Below are 19,382 nucleotides of genomic sequence, written 5' to 3' on the forward strand. Positions count from 1 at the left end.
TGCCCTCGGTGGCCGGCTTGACTCCATGGAGTTCTCAGAGCAGAGGAGGCTCCTACTGGCAGTGCCCAGGTGACAGGTGGCCTCCTTCCCTCTCCACTGGCTCCCCCTAATGGCAGCCGCAGGGAACGGGGGTAGGGGCTGGCTGGTTATGGCTCCTTCACTTTGTGGGTGCCACAGATGGAGAAACTGAGGCTGGGGCTGGGGATTTAGCTCAGCAGCATAAACATCTGCCTGTCAAGCAGGCGGTCGTGAGTTCAATCCCTGGTACTGAGGCTGAGGAAGGCATGTGTCTGCCCAAGTGGAGGTGCCTGATGCTGGGGCTCAGTGGCTAAATGGGGTAGGGCGGGGGTCAGGCTGGGTTCCCAGCCTGCTGTCGTCCAGCTGCTCCCACACTCAGGCTTCCACATTTGAGAATGGAGGACCGGAAGTGAGGTGGCTCCCAGGATGAGCTGCCCGCTGGCTCCTGCCCACACCACTGCCTGTACCACTCAGCTCTCACGCTGCGTGCCCACATTGACCTCCGCATAGCGCCCCCCTCTGCTGGTTGTCACCCTTGTTGTCATCCCCTTCCCCATGTCTCCAGGGCTGGTGAGGCCCAGATGCTGGACGGGCCCCGCAGAGCATAGGAAGGCAGCCTTTTGGGGACATGGACAGGGCCTGAGTGGGAACATTTGTCACCACATCCAGCACCTGAGTTGGCTCTGGGCACCTCTAAGCAGGGGCAGAGTGGGGCTGGTGTGGACCTGAGGCTAGGCTGAGGGGAACCAAGAGGTCCCCCCACCCAGAGATTGCCCTAATCCCAAACCGGCAGCCAACAGGTGGGCTTCCTGAGCTGCAGGTGAAGCCTGACAGGTCCTGTGGGGCAGGCTCGGGCGGGGTGGCCCCCCAGGAAAGCAGGGGTGGCGCTGTCACCAGCCAGGCTGTGCGCTCCCTCCTGGTCTCCCAGCTTCACCTCGGTCCCTAACCCATGACACGTACTCTGCTCCCCTCTGCCTGGGAGGGCGGGAGTTGATGACCACGTCACCTGTGTCATACCTTTGCCATGGTCCTCACTGGCTAATTCCCTCACTGGGGACCCATCACTGCGGCCCCGAGACCCTCAGGGGTGTCTCAGAAGGTGTCTTAGAGGGCACAGTGCCCATGGCGCAGTGGGCGTGAGGAGCTGGGCTGAGGGGCAGGAAAGGCAGGGCATGCTGTGTAAGTGACAAGCCCACTGCAGTACTGAGGCCAGCTGAGGGTGGCTCCCCTGTCCTCTCTCGAAAGCCAGGGCTCGCTTACCTGACCCAGCCTCTCCCGGGGCTCCGCAGTAGCAGGGACACAGCCTGCAGCCTTCCTGCAAAGGGGACCGGCGGTCGCTGGCTGCACCCGCTCTGCGACTTCCCGGCCCATGTGCAAGTCCTGCCCGGGTGGCGGGGCCGTAAGTGTGCATGGTGTGGGCGCCCACCCAGCCTGCAGCCTCTCTGGGGAGCGAGGCCGGCCAGACAAAGGCGAGACTGTCAAGGTATTAATGGGCCTCCGCGTCCACCCGGGGCCAGGGGCTTGTGCCCACAGCTCGCGGCTAATGATGCCGCCACGCTCCTCAAAGGGCAGAGTCTGCCCTCTCATCAGACCACATCCTGTTTGTGCTGGGTCCTTATTGTGCTGCCAGCACTGCCCCTTCTGTCACCACCAACATCCCCAAAGGGATCCCAGGGTCAGGAATGCACAGCAATCAGCCAGCGGGGGGGACGGGGTGGGGGCGGAGGGGGGCTCTGGGACGCCCAGAGCCTACATAAGCAGGGTGCAGCCAGGAGCCACACCTCCCGGACAAGGATCCGTGTAGCTCCAGCCAGTGCGGGCACCCAGCCCAGGCCTCCGCCTGCCCTCTGGAGCCCGTCTGCCACACAGTGAGTCCTCCCCAGTCCAAGCAGGTGCTCAGGCTTGGGCCCTGCAGGCAGAGGGTCCATGGAGCCACGTATGGGGCAGGCTAGAGCTGGAAAGGGGAGGCCGAACGGCATCCTGCCCATGGTGCCAGCAACCCAGGGGCCACCACGGCCACTTCCTGCACGCTGGGGCCTTGTGATCATGGTCAAGGTCCCCATCTCTTGAGGATTCTTGAAAGGGTCAATGATCCCCTCGGGGAAGACAGGCCACTTCCTGTCCTGCATTAAGACGTGACATTCTAAGGGACCTGGAGGCCACCCCAGGTGTATTCATCCCTGAAGGTCCCTGGCCCACGCACCTCCTAGGAGGACGGGGTTGTCCCCCTTAGGAAACCACCACTCTATCCCCCAGGGAGGGGCACCCTGGCCCTGCTACAGCCCTGGGGAGAGCAGGATTTGGGAAGACTACGAGATGGCTGTATCATTTTGGAAGCTTTCTGGCTGAATTCCCTCCTTTGAAATGTTTCTGAGGAAGCTGTTTCTGGAAAGAGTTCTTCTCCAGGGCTGGCTTCTCTATGCCAGCTTTGGTGGGAGGACGAGCCGGCCCAGCTCCCCGAGGTCATTACTAAACGGGCTCCTTTACACGGCACGGGAGCTGTTATGGCCACAGCAGGGCCCTGCTGGGAGCTCCAGCTCCTTTTCTGGGCCCCCAGGCTGTCATTCGTGGTGCACAGGAGTCACCAGCCTGCTTAGACCTGACGAGCTGGGGGTACACTGTGTGAGGGAGGTGCCCGTGGGCCTGGCACCAGGCAGCTGTTAGTTCGGGTCTCTGCTGTCTGGCTGGTGGCCTGGCAGAAGCCCCCGCCCTTCCTGGTAATTTCCCGCCTAGAATGTGGACATGGCAGTGGCTATGGACAGGGTTTCCTGTGAAGGGGACCCGGAGCCTGGCATGTCCACTGTGTGCAGGGCATTGGCCATCTGCCATCTCCTCTTCCCAGCCACCAGGGCCACCAAGTGCACGAGCATCTCCCCGCTAACAGCTTGGCTGGAGCCACTCATTATCATGTTGGAAACAGAGACTGTCACCCTATGAGAGGATATAGCCCAAGAGTCAATACTGTCAGGGAGAGGAGAGGGAACCTCAATTCCCACTGCCTCCTGGGGACACCGGGCGCTCTGGCAGCTTTGGTATCACAGGGCTAGGAGAGCAAGGGGGTCGGATCAGAGGGGCAGGAGGGTGGCAGCCAGCCTCAGTGGCACCATCAGCTCCCAAGCCCGCTGGGGAATCAGAGGCTGCTCCTGCCCGTACTGCCCTGAAGCTAGGCCCAGCTGGGTTGACGCTCACCCTTCAATGGTGCCCAGGTGCCAGGGGTCCTGCTGGCTGCACACATGGCTTATAACTTGCTGTCTCTTTCCTCTGGCCAGATGAGGGGCCCCTCGTCCCTGCCCTACCTCCTCCTGCTCCTGCTGCTCGGCACCTGCTTGCCTCTGCTTGACCGAAGAGAGCCCCCGGCCGCTGTGGGAGCCGGGAGGAGCAGGGCCCACCTGGCTGAGGGGCACGGCACCCACTCTGTGTGGGGCCTGTCCCGTGGGCCAGGGGCCCTGCAGCCACAGGTCCTGCCCCTTGTGGCCAGGCTGCTGCAGGCCTTGGGTGTCGGGCACACCAGCCTCCGCCTTGCCAGGCAGGAGAGCAGCGAGACCAGCAGCTTCCTGCCTGCTGAGGGCAGTGAGAAGGCCACCAGCCCCCTGGGGAACCTGGCCGAGGAGCTCAACGGCTACAGCAGGAGGAAAGGCGGCTTCAGCTTCCGCTTTGGCCGGGGGTGACAGCCAGGGCACCCGGAGGGGTTGCCCGTGTGGACTCAGCCCCAGCCGTCTCCACTCGTCTCCAGCAGCCTCCGAGGAGACAGAGGACGGCGGCATTACCACAAAGCATCAGCAGTAGGCCTGTTAGGTGTGCGCTGTCTCTTGATTTTCAACTTTGCTGAAGCAAAAACAAAACTAAAAAATAAACCTAGCTGGTGTTGAAAAAGAAGGAAGCCAGAGCAAGCTGCGTGCTGGAGAAGATGACGAAGCTACGCGGTTCCTCCTGCCAACCTGTCTGTCCCCAGTGGTCTGGTGGGTGGCATAGCTGGCCCAAGGGTGCAGGGGCCATGCACATGGTCCGGCAGAGCCGGCTGTGCAGAATCCAGGCAAAGGCAGGCGGACGGGGCCAGCAGCACTGTGGGGTCGCCTGAGTTGTGACCTTCTCCTCGGGGACTCCTGCAGCAGCTGGGTGGGGTGTGTTTGGTGGCACACGGTTTGGATCTGATGATCAAAAACCAAAAAGAGTCGAGCCAGTAAACAACTGGCCTCCTTCTCCAGCCCATTAATACCAGAGCCCTCTGGCAAGAAGCCTCTGCAGCAGCACAGGGCTGCCCCCGGGCCGCTGCCCAGCCTGACGGCCGCGGTGCGTCTGCGTAGTGAGCGCGGTGTCTGCCGAGCCCAGGGCTCCCTGGAGATGAGCTGGGAAGGGGTGGGATTTTGCTCCAGCAAGGTTGCATTCAAATGTTCATGGTATGAGTGTGCTGTGTGTATCTTTTGGAATAAAAGTTGTAGCAACTGCAAAAATCATAATAGGATGCTGGCGTCTTCCCTCCAGGTCTTCTGGGCCCTGGAAACTTCCTTTTCCTGAGCTGTGAGTTCCTTTGCTTCGGGGAGATGGAAATCACGCTGCCTGTGCCCGCACACCTTAATTGGCAGCCGGTCAAAGGTACGGCAGACACCGTGCAGGCTGTTTCCTCCCACACCTGGCTGCTCCTTCCCAATTTCTTCAGGATAAGGGGCATTAGGGAGGCACATCTGCGCCGTGGGAGAGGGGTGCTCAGCCCCAAACAGCTGCAGACCCGGGGCCAGGCCCGCGGCCCTTGCGCCCCTCCTGTGTCAGACGTGCCCATCAGAAGCCTCTCCCTCCCGGGCTGGCTACCACTGCTGAGACGAGAACTTATATTGATGTTTCTATGGCAACATCTCCCCTCCTCCTTTTGAGCCATGACTCGCCCCTGTTCACAATTGAATAATTTTCCATTGAGCTGTCACAATTAATTGGCGGATTTTTATTAGGCTTTTAGAACCACACTGGGTCGGGCCCAGCTTGGCACCTCGAAGCATTTCAACGTTTCCCATTCTGTTAGCGACTTTCACTCCCCAGGAGCAGCTTGCAGTCCTCAGGAACCAGAAAGCCACTTCATTAAGGCGACAGATCTGAGCCGCGCAGGAGCCCCGCAGGCTGGGAGGAGGGACGGGTGGTGGGGCGCGGGAGAGCAGCCCGCGAGCGCCCCCTCGTGGCTGTAGCACGCCGCCCGCCCACGCAGACACAGGCGCCCTCGCTGTGGGCAGCTGGGACACCGGCCTGGGAGGCGCATCCTTCACCACGTGAAGAAGAGGGGTTCAGCCTCCTCCTGCCAAGGAAGCCGTGAGCTCCTGGCCATGTGCAGGCCGCCTGCGGCCCTGGGACCGGTGTCACCGGCGGACAGGAGGAGGTAAGGGGGCGCTGCCCCATTCCTGCACTCCATGGCTGTCTTGGTGCTCGCTGCAGGCTGCAGGATCAAGCCTTCCCTCAGCGCCTCCACATGCATGCAGCAGCCAGGGCACAGGTGAGACACCGCAGACCCAAGGCCAAGGCAGGGGGACGCCCTGGAGGCAGGTCCCTGGCCAACCTCCCTCAGTCTTAGACACCTGCCGGTGGTCACCAGTCCGGAGGACTTGGAGCAGAGCCAGCTGGGCCAGCCTGCCTAGCTTCAGGCACTCTGGGTGAGCAACAGCAGGTGCCTAATTTAGCAAGATTAGATTAACCTCGATGGGGAGGCCTGGGAGAAAGGGAGGAAAAGAGGAGGCCAGCAAAGGGCCCTTTTGTCATTAAAAAAAAAAAAAACAAAACAAAACAAAAAAAACCCCAGCAAAGCTTTGCTTGTACATTCGAGCTCAATAACCCTGAACATCAGAACACTGAGACTGCAGAGCGCACTGGTCTGTTGAATCAGCTCCCACTGAATCTGGCTGAAGTTTGTCTCACCCCTGTCCTGCTGTCCAGCCCAGGCTCGTGCAAGGTCCTGGGTGGTCTTGCCACTCTGGCCACCCCTGATCTCTCCTTGCTGAGGGTTACTCAAGGCCAGGATGGCAAAGGTAAAACAGTTTGGAAAGCGTTTATGAGGTCTGACTGAAAAAAATAGTGAGTGCTACAAGTTTTCAAAACATGACAGTGAAAGACACATACTCTGCTTTGGTCCTGGGGGTTGAACTCACCACTTACCCTTGCCTGGCAGGGACGTCTGCTGCTGAGCGAAGTCCCCGGGTTCCCTCTTCCTTGGAACACACTCAGCCCCTGGTCCCTGCCCTGCTGCAGCAGCTCTGGTGTCCTCTTTCGTGAGTGTCTGCAGCTGCACTGCACTGGCTCCCTCCAAGTCCCCCCACACTGATTCAGAACAGTTCCCTTTACGGTCATTTTGCCTTTGAGGAAGAACTGGAAGCCATGGGGTGCCAGGTCTGGGTTATACAGTGGAGGAGGACCCGCCACGATGTCTTCATGAGCCTGCACTGCTGTTGGCTGGCCCTCAGCCAGGTCACCTCAGGAAAGAGCACTCCAGAGCTGCTGCGGAAAGCGGCCAGGACAGTGGGATGAGCAGTGTGTCCACAGCCAGGGAGAAGTCTGAGGGGAGGCGTGGCAATCTGGCTTTTACCGTAATGGCTTGTTTAAACGCTTGCCACGCATTCTGATCACACATCTGCAGCAGAGACTGGACCTCCGGGAGTGCCCAGCTCGCTCTGCCCAGCTTCTGCCTGGCTGCTTCTGCTCCCCAAGCCCTGCACCCCGAGTGCTGCCCACAGCTCTTTGCTGTGCTTACCCAAGACATGGAAGAAGCTTCCTCTAGGCAGGTGCATCTAAGTGTATCTAGCTGTTTGCATGGGTGGAAAACACTGTTTGTCTGCATTTTCCTGTGCGCCTGAAATATTAAGATGCTTTAAAAAAGGGCTCCTAGGGCAGCTGCTGTACGAACTGGAGGAGGTGCCTCACCCTGGCTGTGCTCTAGTGCCCAGGACGTTACAGGGCAGACTCCATGGCCCGAAGATGGGACTTGTGGGCACCGGGCTGCAGGGGCACTGGCTCAGCAGGGCCCCTGGGGTGAGGATGCTGCCTAGGTTCAGTACCACTAGGGGCCACGTGGTCCATGTGTTCTGCACGGGGTTGGGGTAGGACGAAAAGCCCCCTGGAGCTATAGTGTGGGCAAAAATGTGCATTTTCCGGAACCGACAGTCATAGGTTCCAGGATGGCTAAGCGCTTTCAAGAAGGGTTAAGAACCACTGTCCTGATCAGCCAGACTAAACTAAGCCCCCCGAGCCCGGGCAACACATGGTGGGCCCTTATCTGGGAACCAAGGTGCCAGGTCTCACCCACTGGAGCAGACTCACATGACCTTGATGCTGAACATGGAGGACATGGGTGACAACACACCTCCCTGGCTACTTCGTGGACCTGTTAACAGTCCGCTCGACACAGGAGGAAGCTGCTGGCTTCTCCAGATGTGGCCCAGAGCCCAAGGGACAACAGTTCCAGGCGCTCCCTGTCCCCTTTTGGCATCAGGGAAAGAGTGCAGGGCATCTGCGCCCGGAGCTGCCCGAGGGGTTGCTGTAAGCTCTGCCCATGCGTGGGGAGCAGGATTTGCACCCTCCAGTCGGGGGAGCTCTGAGCTTTCCTTTCCACGCAACTTCCGCCTCAGGGGACAGCAGCTTGGACTGCGTAAAGGCCCTCGGTCCCTGGAGGTTGGACACCTCTGCTCCTGTCCACAGTGAGAAACACTCCTGGCACATGGAACATGAGCGAGGGGTGCTCTGGAGCCCAGGAAGGACTTCACCCAGCCAGTATGGACCATGGGCTGTCAACTTCCTCCCTTCAGTGGTGATACAGACGGGCACTGGGGACACAGAAGGACCCGAGAGCAGCGCAGCTCACAGCATAGCCAGGGTCACAGATGGCCTTGGCCCTGGGTGTGAATGTCCTTGTGGCCACATACCCTCATTCTGCCTTGTGTGCCCAAATACTGGACCTCAGCCCCTCAATAACCCCCAGATCACTTCCTCCCCTCCTCCACCCACAGGCAACGGCTTGCGAGGAAACTGACCAGTGCAATCTGCCAGTCATTTTGTAAACACTTATTTATTTAAAAAATACTACAGAGGAGAGATCTGGATTCAAAAAACACGAAGTCATATACAGAAACAAATGCACTGGACCGGGGAAAAAACACAGGGACCACGGCACTCCAGGGGGACACGGTGGAAAACTATTTACACGCCAAGTATAAAAGAGTGAGTCTATAAAAAGTGTAATTACCAAAGTATAAATGCAAAACAGAGTGGCACGACAGGGTAACCAGGAAAGGGCAGGACCTGGGCACGGGGCGGGTGGGGCTGGGAGGCCTTTGGTTTCATCTGCAAGGCCACCTGGGGGGTGAGGGAGGATGCTATGAGAACTGTGTCTGGCACAGACGAAGTCCAAGCTTAGCTGAGAAGTTCACACGTGGGCCTGGGACGCTGCAGGCATGAGGTGGCTGGGGTGCCCGCCCGTGCTCCCGAGGGCTGCCCATGCACAGTCAGGGGACCTGGAGGCAATGTCCTGGCCTTGGCTCTGGGCCTAGGCAGCTTGGGGAAGAACGCAGCAAGTAAGACACTGACCTGGGTCCCCCCATGCTCACAATGCACCCACAGAAACATCAGGCTGCGTGATGCTCATGGGATGACAGGGTCGGGGGTGGGGGGGCACTTGTGGAGTTCCAAGATGTGGGCAATCCCCGGGGGGTCCTCGAGGGCAGCCTGCAGTCCGCCTTTCCCGCTGTGCCCTGGGCCTGGCAGCAGCTCCCCACCAGAAAGTGGTCAGGCCACAGGGAGATCCCACAGGAACCTGTGCAGTCTCGGAGGTGCAGGGAGGGTGAGGAGCCAGGTTGGGAGCCAGGCCTGGTGGCCCTCACCACCCCGGGGATCGAGCTTCCTGTCCAGGGTTCCCAACGAACATCACAAGGGTGAGAGCCAGGCAGGGCATGATGGTTGGTTGTGTACCCCGTGCTCCCCTCAAACCACTGGCTTCCTTCTTTCGAGGAGACGGCAAGAGCCAGCCTGGAGTGACAGTGGTGACCGCAATGTGCAGAGATAGACAGGGGCGCTGGTGGGCACAACATTCCCAGGAAGGGGCTCCCCCACGGTGTCGTCAGTGTGGCAGGTGCGGAGACAGTGAGTTTGGGGGCTCCCCCTCCAGGGTGGAGGTATCACGCAGAAGGCACGGCTGGAGGAGGGGCTCCACACAGGAGCGTGACGGTGACAGTCCCTACTGGCTGGCCCCAGAGCTTGCTGTCCACAGTGCCCAGTAGGCCCTGGCCGGCCAAGCACGGTCTGCAGAGTGGGGACTCCAGATGCAAGATGTGGCGATGTGGCGATGCAGCCGTGTGCGATGTAGGTAGTAGGGCTGACCCAGAGGGCTGCGGCCCCAGGGCAGAGCACCTGGGCCTGGGCCCAGCTCCTGGTGCTTGGTCAGCCACTGTCACAGGCATGGGCAGGCCCTGGTGGGCCACAGGCAGCTCCAGCTGGGGGTCCTGGCTTCTGCTACCTCTGGACAATGTCGCTGATCTCCTTCACGGAGCTCAGCAGCTTGCTGAAGTCCTGAGTGGCCGCGGGGCCGCTGCCCGCGGTGGCCGGGCAGATCTGCAGCTCCCGGAGGTTGCTCTCCAGTTTGTCGATGGCCTCCCGGAAGGCAAACTTGTTCCGCATCTGCTGGATGGAGTCCACATAGCTCACGCAAAACGTGTAGAGGTTCTTGCCAGCCTCCAGCACGGCGCTGTGGCTGGCCATCTGCTCCGAGTTCCGGGACACAGCGAGGCACAGTGCCTCTGTGCTGTCCAGGACCACACCCTTCGTGATGGCCCCGCTGGCAATGCGCTCAGGGGGTTGGCGGGTCTTGCGGAGTGACACACGGGTGGGTATGAGGGGGACGAAGGCAGTGGAGGATGGTGGGTCCCCTGCCAGACTTGAGGGTGGCGCTGGCAGCGAGGGTGTGGGCACTGGGCTGGTCGGCGTCCCTGGTGCCTTGGTGGCCGACTGTGGCTTGGGCCCGGACAGGAGTACCGGCTTCTTGAGGCCCTCTGAGAGCTGGCTGGGCTTGGCGGCCTCACTGTTTGGGGCCTCTGCAGCCAGAGCTGGGGGTTTTGTCTTTGTGCCAAGCTCCCCCGTGGCCTCCGGGCCAGGGCTCTGCGTGGCCTTTCCAGCCTTCCCCGTGGAGGCGGGTGGTGGCGGGGGTGCAGGCTTGAGCTTGGACAGCCGCCCCCTGTCCCTGCCCGGGGACTCGGAGGTGTGCTTGTGCCGCCTCACCCTGGACTCCTCAGCAGGGCCTTTGCCGGGGCCCCCAGGGGTGCCTGCTCCCGCCCTGCTGGTGGGGGGCCCTGGCTCCGTGGCTGGTGGGCTCCCTAAGGCACTGCCCTTGCTGGGCTCTTCCTTGTGGGCGAGGCCAGCAGACGGGGTCACGACCACCTGCCGGCGGAGGAGCTTGGGGGTCAGGCTGGGAGGGCTGGAGCCCGGGCTGGACTCCGGGACATCCTTGAAGACCTCGTCGGCAGCCTCCTCACCCTTCTTCAGCAGCCGGGGCGGGGGCGTCACGGTACCCCTGGCCGCCTGCTCCGGCCTGTGCTCACCGACCCGCTTCCGAGGCAGGGCCGGCTTCTCGCTCTTGTGGCCCCCGAAGGTGGATGAGTCGAACTGCCGCCCGGTGGACTGCAGGTCCCGCGGCAGCGTGACGGACCTCCACTCAGGGTCCTTGGCGCCGTGGGGCACGCAGGAGGCCGAGCAGGACCGCAGGAAGCGCTTGCTGGTGCTGCTATTGCCCTCTTCATCGCCGGCCACCAGGCGGCTGCTGGTCAGTGTGCTGGACTTCTTCCACAGGTGAGGGGAACGGAAGCCCGTGCCCCCCGACTCCCGGAAGGCCCCATTGGGGACACCGGCTCCATTGCTGGGCTTGGGCGCCTTGGCGGGTTCAGTGGCGTCGGGGGCGGCAAGTGTGGGCGCCCCGTTGAGCTCCCGGCTGTCCTCCTCTCCCAGGCCCCGGCCCCCGGGCTGGCCGTCCATCTCCCGGAAGGAGCTGCTGCGCTTGGGTGGGGTGGGGGCCATCTTCTTCTTCTTCTTGATCAAGGCACTGAACAGGTTGGTCTTCTTGTCTTTGGGGAGGAGGCGTTCGTCCTCATTCAGGGCTCCATCGGGGGTGCCCCGCTCTTTTCGGGGGAGCAGCGGAGACACAGCAGGCTCGTGGTCTAGGGGATCTGAAACACAGCAGGAGAGGTGAGCGGAGCAGGCCCAGGCTCTGGATCTGAGGGCCCTCCCTAGCTCAGCTCTCCCTGCAGCAGGGCCGCCACAAGAGGGACAACCACGTCCCTGCCATGCTCCCAAGGGCCTGTTCGTTGTGGAAAGGAAGTGGTGTGATTTGGGTGCATTTGTTACGCAGCATTCCAGTGTGTGATTTTGGCATGTTTCTGTGACATAGTCACACCACACGCGCTCCTTCTGCAGTGCTAAGCACAGCTGCCTGTGCTATAGTGCTCAGGGTACACTCATGTGGTACATGCAGGGATGCACAAGGGCTGACTACTGGAGGAGGATGGGTGCTGCTGTGTGGGATGCCCTTGCACCTCCACAGACCCTGAGTCTGCCTGCCCTTCCCCTGAAGCTTCTGTTCAGCTGGCCTGCAGCAGAAGTCAGGCCACTGGTTTGGGGACAATTACTAAGTCATAGCAAAGCCAGGCAGAGGCTGAGGAATACTGTCTTAGTGGTAGCTCAAGCCCTTCCTGACCCAATCCCTTGCTTGCCCACTTTGGGAGAGCCCTCGGAGGACACAGTGCTGCCCCACGGACATCTTGGGGTTCCAATGGGCTCTGCTGGTGCCTTCAGAGCAGCTGCTCTGTGTGGCCCAGTGTGTGCTAGGGGCCTGGAGGAGCCGTGCCCGCTGAGAGATGGATGACAAGGTGAGCCCAGCTCCCAGGAGGCTGCCACTGAGCTGCCTGCTGAAGCCACGGCGCCAAGGGATTCCTGGGGAGGGGTGCTGTGGGGTGGCCTTGTGTGGATGCACTGGCGGTGTGGGGGACATACCACTCTCTCCCTGGCCTTTGCAGTGGGGCGTCTCAGGCACATCGGGGGTGTCTTTGTGCTCGGCTGCTCTCCTGGAGGTCCTTGTCTTGGTGGGCAGCTCTGGGGCCTGCAGCAAGGAGCTCGCAGCCCCACGTGTGCCTTGTTTACCCAGCTCCTTCTCCACCTCTGAGAATGACAAAGACACAGAGCAGCAGCCGTCAGCCGTGATGGTCTTAGCGTGGGACGGGTCCTTGGGCATTCTAAGATCACCGCGGGAGGCAACCCGGTTACAGAGAAGGGTTCCGACTTGCAGGAAGCAGCACTTAAGTGTTTCCCAGAACCCTGCAAGGCCCCCCAAGGCAGCAAGCCTGGCCCCTCTCTGAGCTGAGACAACCTGAGGACTCCTGCGCTTCCGCCAGGAGGGAACTGAAGGCTCCGGGCTGGAGCTCGGCACAGCGCCCCACACAGCCCTCTACCCCTGAGGCTGCCCCGGGGCTGGGACGCGCTTTACCGTCAGAGATGCTGGATTCCTGGAACATGGTTTCAAAGGCCTGGTGGATTTCAGCAAAGGACGGCCGGTCGGAGGGATTCCACTGCCAACCTGGACAGAAGGCACCAAGTCAGACACTGGCATAGGGCCTTGCCACACAAGCTGTGACTGCAGCTTCCAAGGAGCAGTCTGGAAACCAGTGGCGGCCCCGGCTCTGGGCATTGTACCTTGTGACAGGTTAGAAGGACACATGCTAACGGGAATATGGATCACAAGACTCCAGAAAGACAGGATAGCAAACCCTGGCCTCACAGACACACTTCCCCAGTCCTACTCCGTGGTGCAGGGAATAAATAAGCCCCACAGCTTGCTGCTGGCTCACCCTTACTTAGTGGTTACTGGAGTCTAAGAGCCTGTCAGAAAGGAAATCTGGCTAAGACAAGGCTGAAATGAGGGTTAAAAGGCTTGATGGCACCCGGGCTGTGGGTCCATCACTCGGGCAGACTGACACCACCTCTCCTGGAGGACGATTTTTGGTAAAATCTTCCTGAAGTCTGAACCGCACACAGCTCTGAGGCCGCAGTTCAGCTGCTGGAACCGGCAGCGTGCGCGGGGTGGACATCTGTGCTGTGAGGACGCTACCTCCTGCCTTGTGACATGGAGTCGACAGTACCTGTGCAATGCCCCCAAATGCTCACACCACAAGGATGGGTGTGCATCAGGGATGCACGAGGCAGCTATGTGACCACATGAGGTGAGAGTGGGGGGCACAGAGACCCAAATATGTGTGCACGCAAAGGCCCGCTGCCACACTGCTAAGTGGGAAAAAAGCCCTGGGTCCAACGACATGGAGACTATAAAACACACAACAAGCCCCCAGGAAGTACACGGTGCGAACAGCTGTGTCACATCGGCACACGCATGCACGTGAAACCCACTGGGCGAACGCTTGCAGGAACCGCAGCAGAGGGGCCGGAAACCCACTCCCAGGAGAGCCAGGCTTTGCCTGTCCGGTTTTTGCTTAAAAACAGGAAACCAAAGACAACCAACCCATGGATACACTGCTTACGCACACAGGTACGCAGAAGCACAGAAAAGGTCTGCTCTGCAGGCTGTTTGTGAGAATGGGGACAGAGTGAGGGGTCGCCGCCTCCTCTCTGTGCATGTCCTGTGCTAGGGGATTTCTCAGGGTGCCCGAGCATGCGCACACTGTGGACAGGCCAGGAGCGCGAGGGGAGAGGCTCACATGCTCGCATGAGTTCGTAGACCTTCTCCGGACAGCCCTCCGGGCGCTCCATGCGGTAGTCCTTCTCCAGCAGCTCATACACCTGGGACAGGTCGATGCCCGGGTAAGGTGACATGCCGTAGGTGGCGATTTCCCAAAGCAGCACCCCGAACGCTGGAGAGAAGGAGGGTGGGGAGGACGAGGAGGGTGTGATGCACCGCAGTGGAACCTGCCGCCTGGGCAGTGGGTAGCAGGCAGCAGGCAGGGCAGCAGGAGCCCCAGTGACATCAACGGGGGCGGGGTGTGCTGTGGATTCCCTCACTCGGCACCAAGAGACAGAGAGAGAGAGAGAGAGACAGACAGACAGACAGACAGAGAGGACAGCAAGGGTCTGACAGGAGTGGCAGAAGTCAGTGTCCCCTGCCAGGTTAGTCAGGGACCTGTGGCGGGCCACCCCTGGTGGTTTCACAGGAGTAACTCCAGGGCCCCTCCGGACTCTTAAATATTTCATAAAAGGTGCAAGAAATCTTTCAAAGTCTGAAATCCAGATTATGACCTCGAAATCCCATTTTCCACTGATGCAGCCAAGATCCCTTGGAGAGGAGTTCCCACTGGCCAAGGCGAGGGCGGTGTGTGTATCAACACATCCAGAAGCTGACATCCAAGAATTCTTTACATCAAGACAACCACAAAAGCCCAGCTGGTCACCACCGAGGACATGAGACCACCTTGTGACCTAAACAGTGGTATGGGCATGTGCCCTGCCTTTCCCATGGGGACGGTCTGTCCCCAAGTTTCTTTATGTATTGTCCCATTACCAAATGAGAGCAAAGACAGAATAAGAGTCACCCTACGAGGACCCTGGGAAACCAGCGGATCTAGGCACCAGGTATCAACACACACACACACACACACACACAACCCCGAGGAAATCAAGTATTACATACTTTTTCCCTCTCTGAGATAGGGTCTAGCTATGTAACCCAGGCTGGCCTGGAACTTGCACTGATCCTCCTGCCTCAGCCTCCTGAGTGCCGGGATTACAGGCCTGCACCACCACGTCTGGTCAGGCTTTATATACCTCTTAACCCAAGAACACTTCTTCCTTTCCTTAGTGAAAAAAAAGCCGGCCTGAATGTGATCCGGCCAGCTACAGCTGACTGCCAAGGCCAGGGGCACAAGACCACAACATGGAGACAGGATGAGCAGAACCTAGGGGATGGGAAATACTGAGGGACAGTGACACGGGTCTCAGCAAGGCAAAGACGGGGCATAGGTTAGGGTTAAAGAGCGGCACAAGCTCGTCACCGGGCAGCTCTGATGTGAATTCCATGGAACATGCGTGACCATCTGAAAATACCACCTTAAATCCATGAATAGAATAAAACTTTTTAATTGAAAGAAATTTAATGATTGCAATAATGTTTCAACTGGTATAAACAGTGTTGATATTTGGACAGTAATTATTCAAATAACTAACGAGACGTGGTCTATTTATAGACTTTGTGTTAATTTTATTACTAAGAGGCCTCATGGCAGTGATTAGATCCTTTGTGCCATCGGTGCTTCCTGCCAGGAGGACCAAGTACTGATGTGTGAACCACATTGGAATCTCGGCTTAGATGTGAAAAGTATCATTTTGGTGGCTCAATTGGAAATTTGCATCCTGCGTATTTGATAATATTCAGAAATTACCACCAGTTTGGGGCTCACACTGTGATCATGCTCATAAAGATCCTCTGTGGGAGACTCGTGCTAAAATTTTAAAGTGCAAGATAATATACCTGGGATTTGCTTTAGAATAATATGGGTCCAGGGAGCAGGCAGGGAGAGGGTGGAAGACTGCCAGGAGGTGAGGATTACTCAGGCCGTGATGGGCAGCGGTTTTCTCTACAACCCTCTATTCTTTACGTTTATAATGTCATAATAAACATTCTTTAAAAAATAAACTGTCATGAGACCTCAGAAATAGGCGTCCTAGCCAGGCGTGGTGGCTCATGTCTGTAATCCCAGCACTCGGGAGGCTGAGGCAGGAAGACCGAACGTTTGAGGTCAGCCTGGGCTACACAGGAAGACCTTTGCTCAGAACAAAAAGAAAAAAGGGCAGCATGTTAAAATAAGTGAGGTAGCGATCCTGGGTTATTCAGAAAGAAAAAGCATTTTAAAAGAAGGTGAGAAGATGTTAGAGAAAGCAGCAAAATAACACAGATAATTAAGTAACAATGCAGACAACATGGAGGAGCAGGTGGGAGGCCGGGGGACACTGGGGAAGGGGCGGGGCTGGCCTGGCCATCCCCGCAGCAGTGGCCCTTACCCCAGACGTCAGACTTGATGGAGAACTTGTTGTAGGCCAGGCTCTCGGGCGCCGTCCACTTGATGGGGAACTTGGCCCCTGCGTGGGCAGTGTAGGTGTCGCCTGTCATCAGCCGGCTCAGGCCAAAGTCAGCCACCTTCACCAGGTGATTTTCCCCGACCAGGCAGTTCCGGGCGGCGAGGTCCCTGGGAAGGAAGCGAGGCCCTGTGACCAATGCCGCTGCTGTCCAGCGTTACAGAGCTGGGTGGGGAGGGTCTGGTGTGGCTGTGGGGCAGGGGGACGAGGCAGCAGAGGCCCACTGGGAGCAGCACCCCGGCCGTGACCTATGCTGGTGAGTGACCCCGGGACCCGCGCCCCGAGTGTAAAGTGAGGGAGGTAACAGCGGCACCCGCCCCTCAGGGCTGCAGTGCAAGGCTCCTGCCAAAGCCTCGGAACAGTCTCAGCCGGGCATCAGCGTGGGCACTGTCACACTACGCCAGGTGTGGGGTCCACATGCTCAGCCCAGGTCTGGAGACTGTAAGACACCAGCCCCGGAGGCAGCTTCTGGCTCTCTGTACCCCAGCTGCTGCCTCCTTCACCCCCTCCCTGATGCTCCCCCAGACATGCTCTCAACACCTCTCCTGCACAGCCTGCTGCCCTGGAGCCTGCTCTCCGGGGAGGGGAGAGGTTTGATGCTGGTTCGTGGACGTGAACCACGAAGTCACAGGGCCCGCTGGCCTAGAGGGAGCAGTGTACATGGGCAGCCTGATCACCAGAATGGAGCTGACCCAATGGGATTTGGGGAAGGCACTGACCATCTCTGCTTGCACCAAGAGGGCTGGCCAGGCTGTGTGCGGCCAGTAGAAGTTGGGAAATCTCAGTTTGCAGCCTGGGCCTCATAGAGTGTGGAGAATCTACCACCCGGGGGGCTGCCAGGCTTTCACAGCACCACTGCCATCCCTGCCCAGTTATCATATGTGGGTTAGGATGTATCCCACACAGCCTGATAGGCTGTCCTGTGCAGGCCAGTGCTTTGCTAGGAAGCCACTTCCACCTGCAAAACATGCAGGGACCCACGTAATTGCGGCTGGCTTTGAAGGTCACAGCACTCCAGGTTCTGAGCAGTGAAGACAGGTAATTCAGCCCCTGCGCGCGCGTGTACACACACACACCCACACCCACACCCACACACACACACACACACACCCCATCAGCGACAGCACTCCAGGTTCTGAGAGGTGAAGACAGGTAATTCAGCCCCTGCGCGCGCGTGTACACACACACACACACACACACACACACACACACACACCATCAGCGACAGCACTCCAGGTTCTGAGCGGTGAAGACAGGTAATTCAGCCCCTGTGTGCGCGTGTACACACACACACACACACACACACACACACACACACCATCAGCGACAGCACTCCAGGTTCTGAGCGGTGAAGACAGGTAATTCAGCCCCTGCGCGCGCGTGTACACACACACACACACACACACACACACACACACACACCATCAGCGACAGCACTCCAGGTTCTGAGCGGTGAAGACAGGTAATTCAGCCCCTGTGTGCGCGTGTACACACACACACACACACACACACACCCCATCAGCGACAGCACTCCAGGTTCTGAGCGGTGAAGACAGGTAATTCAGCCCCTGCGCGCGCGTGTACACACACACACACACACACACACACACACACACACACCATCAGCGACAGCACTCCAGGTTCTGAGCGGTGAAGACAGGTAATTCAGCCCCTGCGCGCGCGTGTACACACACACACACACACACACACACACACACCATCAGCGACAGCACTCCAGGTTCTGAGCGGTGAAGACAGGTAATTCAGCCCCTGTGTGCGCGTGTACACACACACACACACACCCCATCAGCGACAGCACTCCAGGTTCTGAGCGGTGAAGACAGGTAATTCAGCCCCTGTGTGCGCGTGTACACACACACACACACACACACACACACACACACACACACACCATCAGCGACAGCACTCCAGGTTCTGAGCGGTGAAGACAGGTAATTCAGCCCCTGTGTGCGCGTGTACACACACACACACACACACACACACACACACACACACCATCAGCGACAGCACTCCAGGTTCTGAGCGGTGAAGACAGGTAATTCAGCCCCTGTGTGCGCGTGTACACACACACACACACACACACACACACACACACACACCCCATCAGCGACAGCACTCCAGGTTCTGAGCGGTGAAGACAGGTAATTCAGCCCCTGCGCGCGCGTGTACACACACACACACACACACACACACACACACACACCATCAGCGACAGCACTCCAGGTTCTGAGCGGTGAAGACAGGTAATTCAGCCCCTGTGTGCGCGTGTACACACACACACACACACACACACACACCATCAGCGACAGCACTCCAGGTTCTAAGCGGTGAAGACAGGTAATTCAGCCCCTGCGCGCGCGTGTACACACACACACACACACACACACACACACACACACCATCAGCGACAGCACTCCAGGTTCTGAGCGGTGAAGACAGGTAATTCAGCCCCTGTGTGCGCGTGTACACACACACACACACACACACACACACACACACACCCCATCAGCGACAGCACTCCAGGTTCTGAGCGGTGAAGACAGGTAATTCAGCCCCTGCGCGCGCGTGTACACACACACACACACACACACACACACACACACACACCATCAGCGACAGCACTCCAGGTTCTGAGCGGTGAAGACAGGTAATTCAGCCCCTGTGTGCGCGTGTACACACACACACACACACACACACACACCATCAGCGACAGCACTCCAGGTTCTAAGCGGTGAAGACAGGTAATTCAGCCCCTGCGCGCGCGTGTACACACACACACACACACACACACACACCATCAGCGACAGCACTCCAGGTTCTGAGTGGTGAAGACAGGTAATTCAGCCCCTGTGTGCGCGTGTACACACACACACACACACACACACACACACACACACCATCAGCGACAGCACTCCAGGTTCTAAGCGGTGAAGACAGGTAATTCAGCCCCTGCGCGCGCGTGTACACACACACACACACACACACACACCATCAGCGACAGCACTCCAGGTTCTGAGCGGTGAAGACAGGTAATTCAGCCCCTGCGTGCGCGTGTACACACACACACACACACACACACACACACACACCATCAGCGACAGCACTCCAGGTTCTGAGCGGTGAAGACAGGTAATTCAGCCCCTGCGCGCGCGTGTACACACACACACACACACACACACACACACACACCATCAGCGACAGCACTCCAGGTTCTGAGCGGTGAAGACAGGTAATTCAGCCCCTGTGTGCGCGTGTACACA

The 19,382-nt window shown here is 58.9% G+C and overlaps 2 protein-coding genes across 3 annotated transcripts in view; one reads left to right on the top strand and one right to left on the bottom strand.

Annotated features, from left to right (window-relative positions):
- Window positions 1–1,807: 1,807 nt before the first annotated feature.
- Qrfp (pyroglutamylated RFamide peptide) lies at window positions 1,808–4,465 on the top strand. The gene is made up of 2 exons (XM_063244159.1): window positions 1,808–1,886; window positions 3,288–4,465. The coding sequence occupies exon 2, from the start codon at window positions 3,288–3,290 to the stop codon at window positions 3,684–3,686; it is 399 nt and encodes a 132-aa protein (XP_063100229.1). The 5' UTR covers window positions 1,808–1,886; the 3' UTR covers window positions 3,687–4,465.
- A 3,569-nt stretch (window positions 4,466–8,034) lies between these two features.
- Abl1 (ABL proto-oncogene 1, non-receptor tyrosine kinase) overlaps window positions 8,035–19,382 on the bottom strand; it is a 136,218-nt gene continuing 124,870 nt past the window's right edge. For both annotated transcript variants that reach the window (XM_003470904.5, XM_003470905.5), the window contains exons 7-11: window positions 16,027–16,211; window positions 13,734–13,886; window positions 12,509–12,598; window positions 12,019–12,183; window positions 8,035–11,195 (exon numbers count right to left, since the gene is read on the bottom strand). In XM_003470904.5, coding sequence (XP_003470952.1) covers window positions 9,493–11,195; window positions 12,019–12,183; window positions 12,509–12,598; window positions 13,734–13,886; window positions 16,027–16,211 — 2,296 coding nt within the window. In that variant the 3' untranslated portion in view covers window positions 8,035–9,492. The remainder of the gene's footprint in view (window positions 11,196–12,018; window positions 12,184–12,508; window positions 12,599–13,733; window positions 13,887–16,026; window positions 16,212–19,382) is intronic.

This window comes from Cavia porcellus, unplaced genomic scaffold, assembly GCF_034190915.1.
Source record: "Cavia porcellus strain 051 isolate PalLab524CR breed Dunkin Hartley unplaced genomic scaffold, mCavPor4.1 scaffold_49, whole genome shotgun sequence".
Lineage (NCBI taxonomy): Eukaryota > Metazoa > Chordata > Mammalia > Rodentia > Caviidae > Cavia > Cavia porcellus.

Excerpts from the sequence above, each read along its gene's own strand:
- Qrfp (XM_063244159.1), top strand. The coding sequence starts at position 3,288 with ATGAGGGGCCCCTCGTCCCTGCCCTACCTCCTCCTGCTCCTGCTGCTC.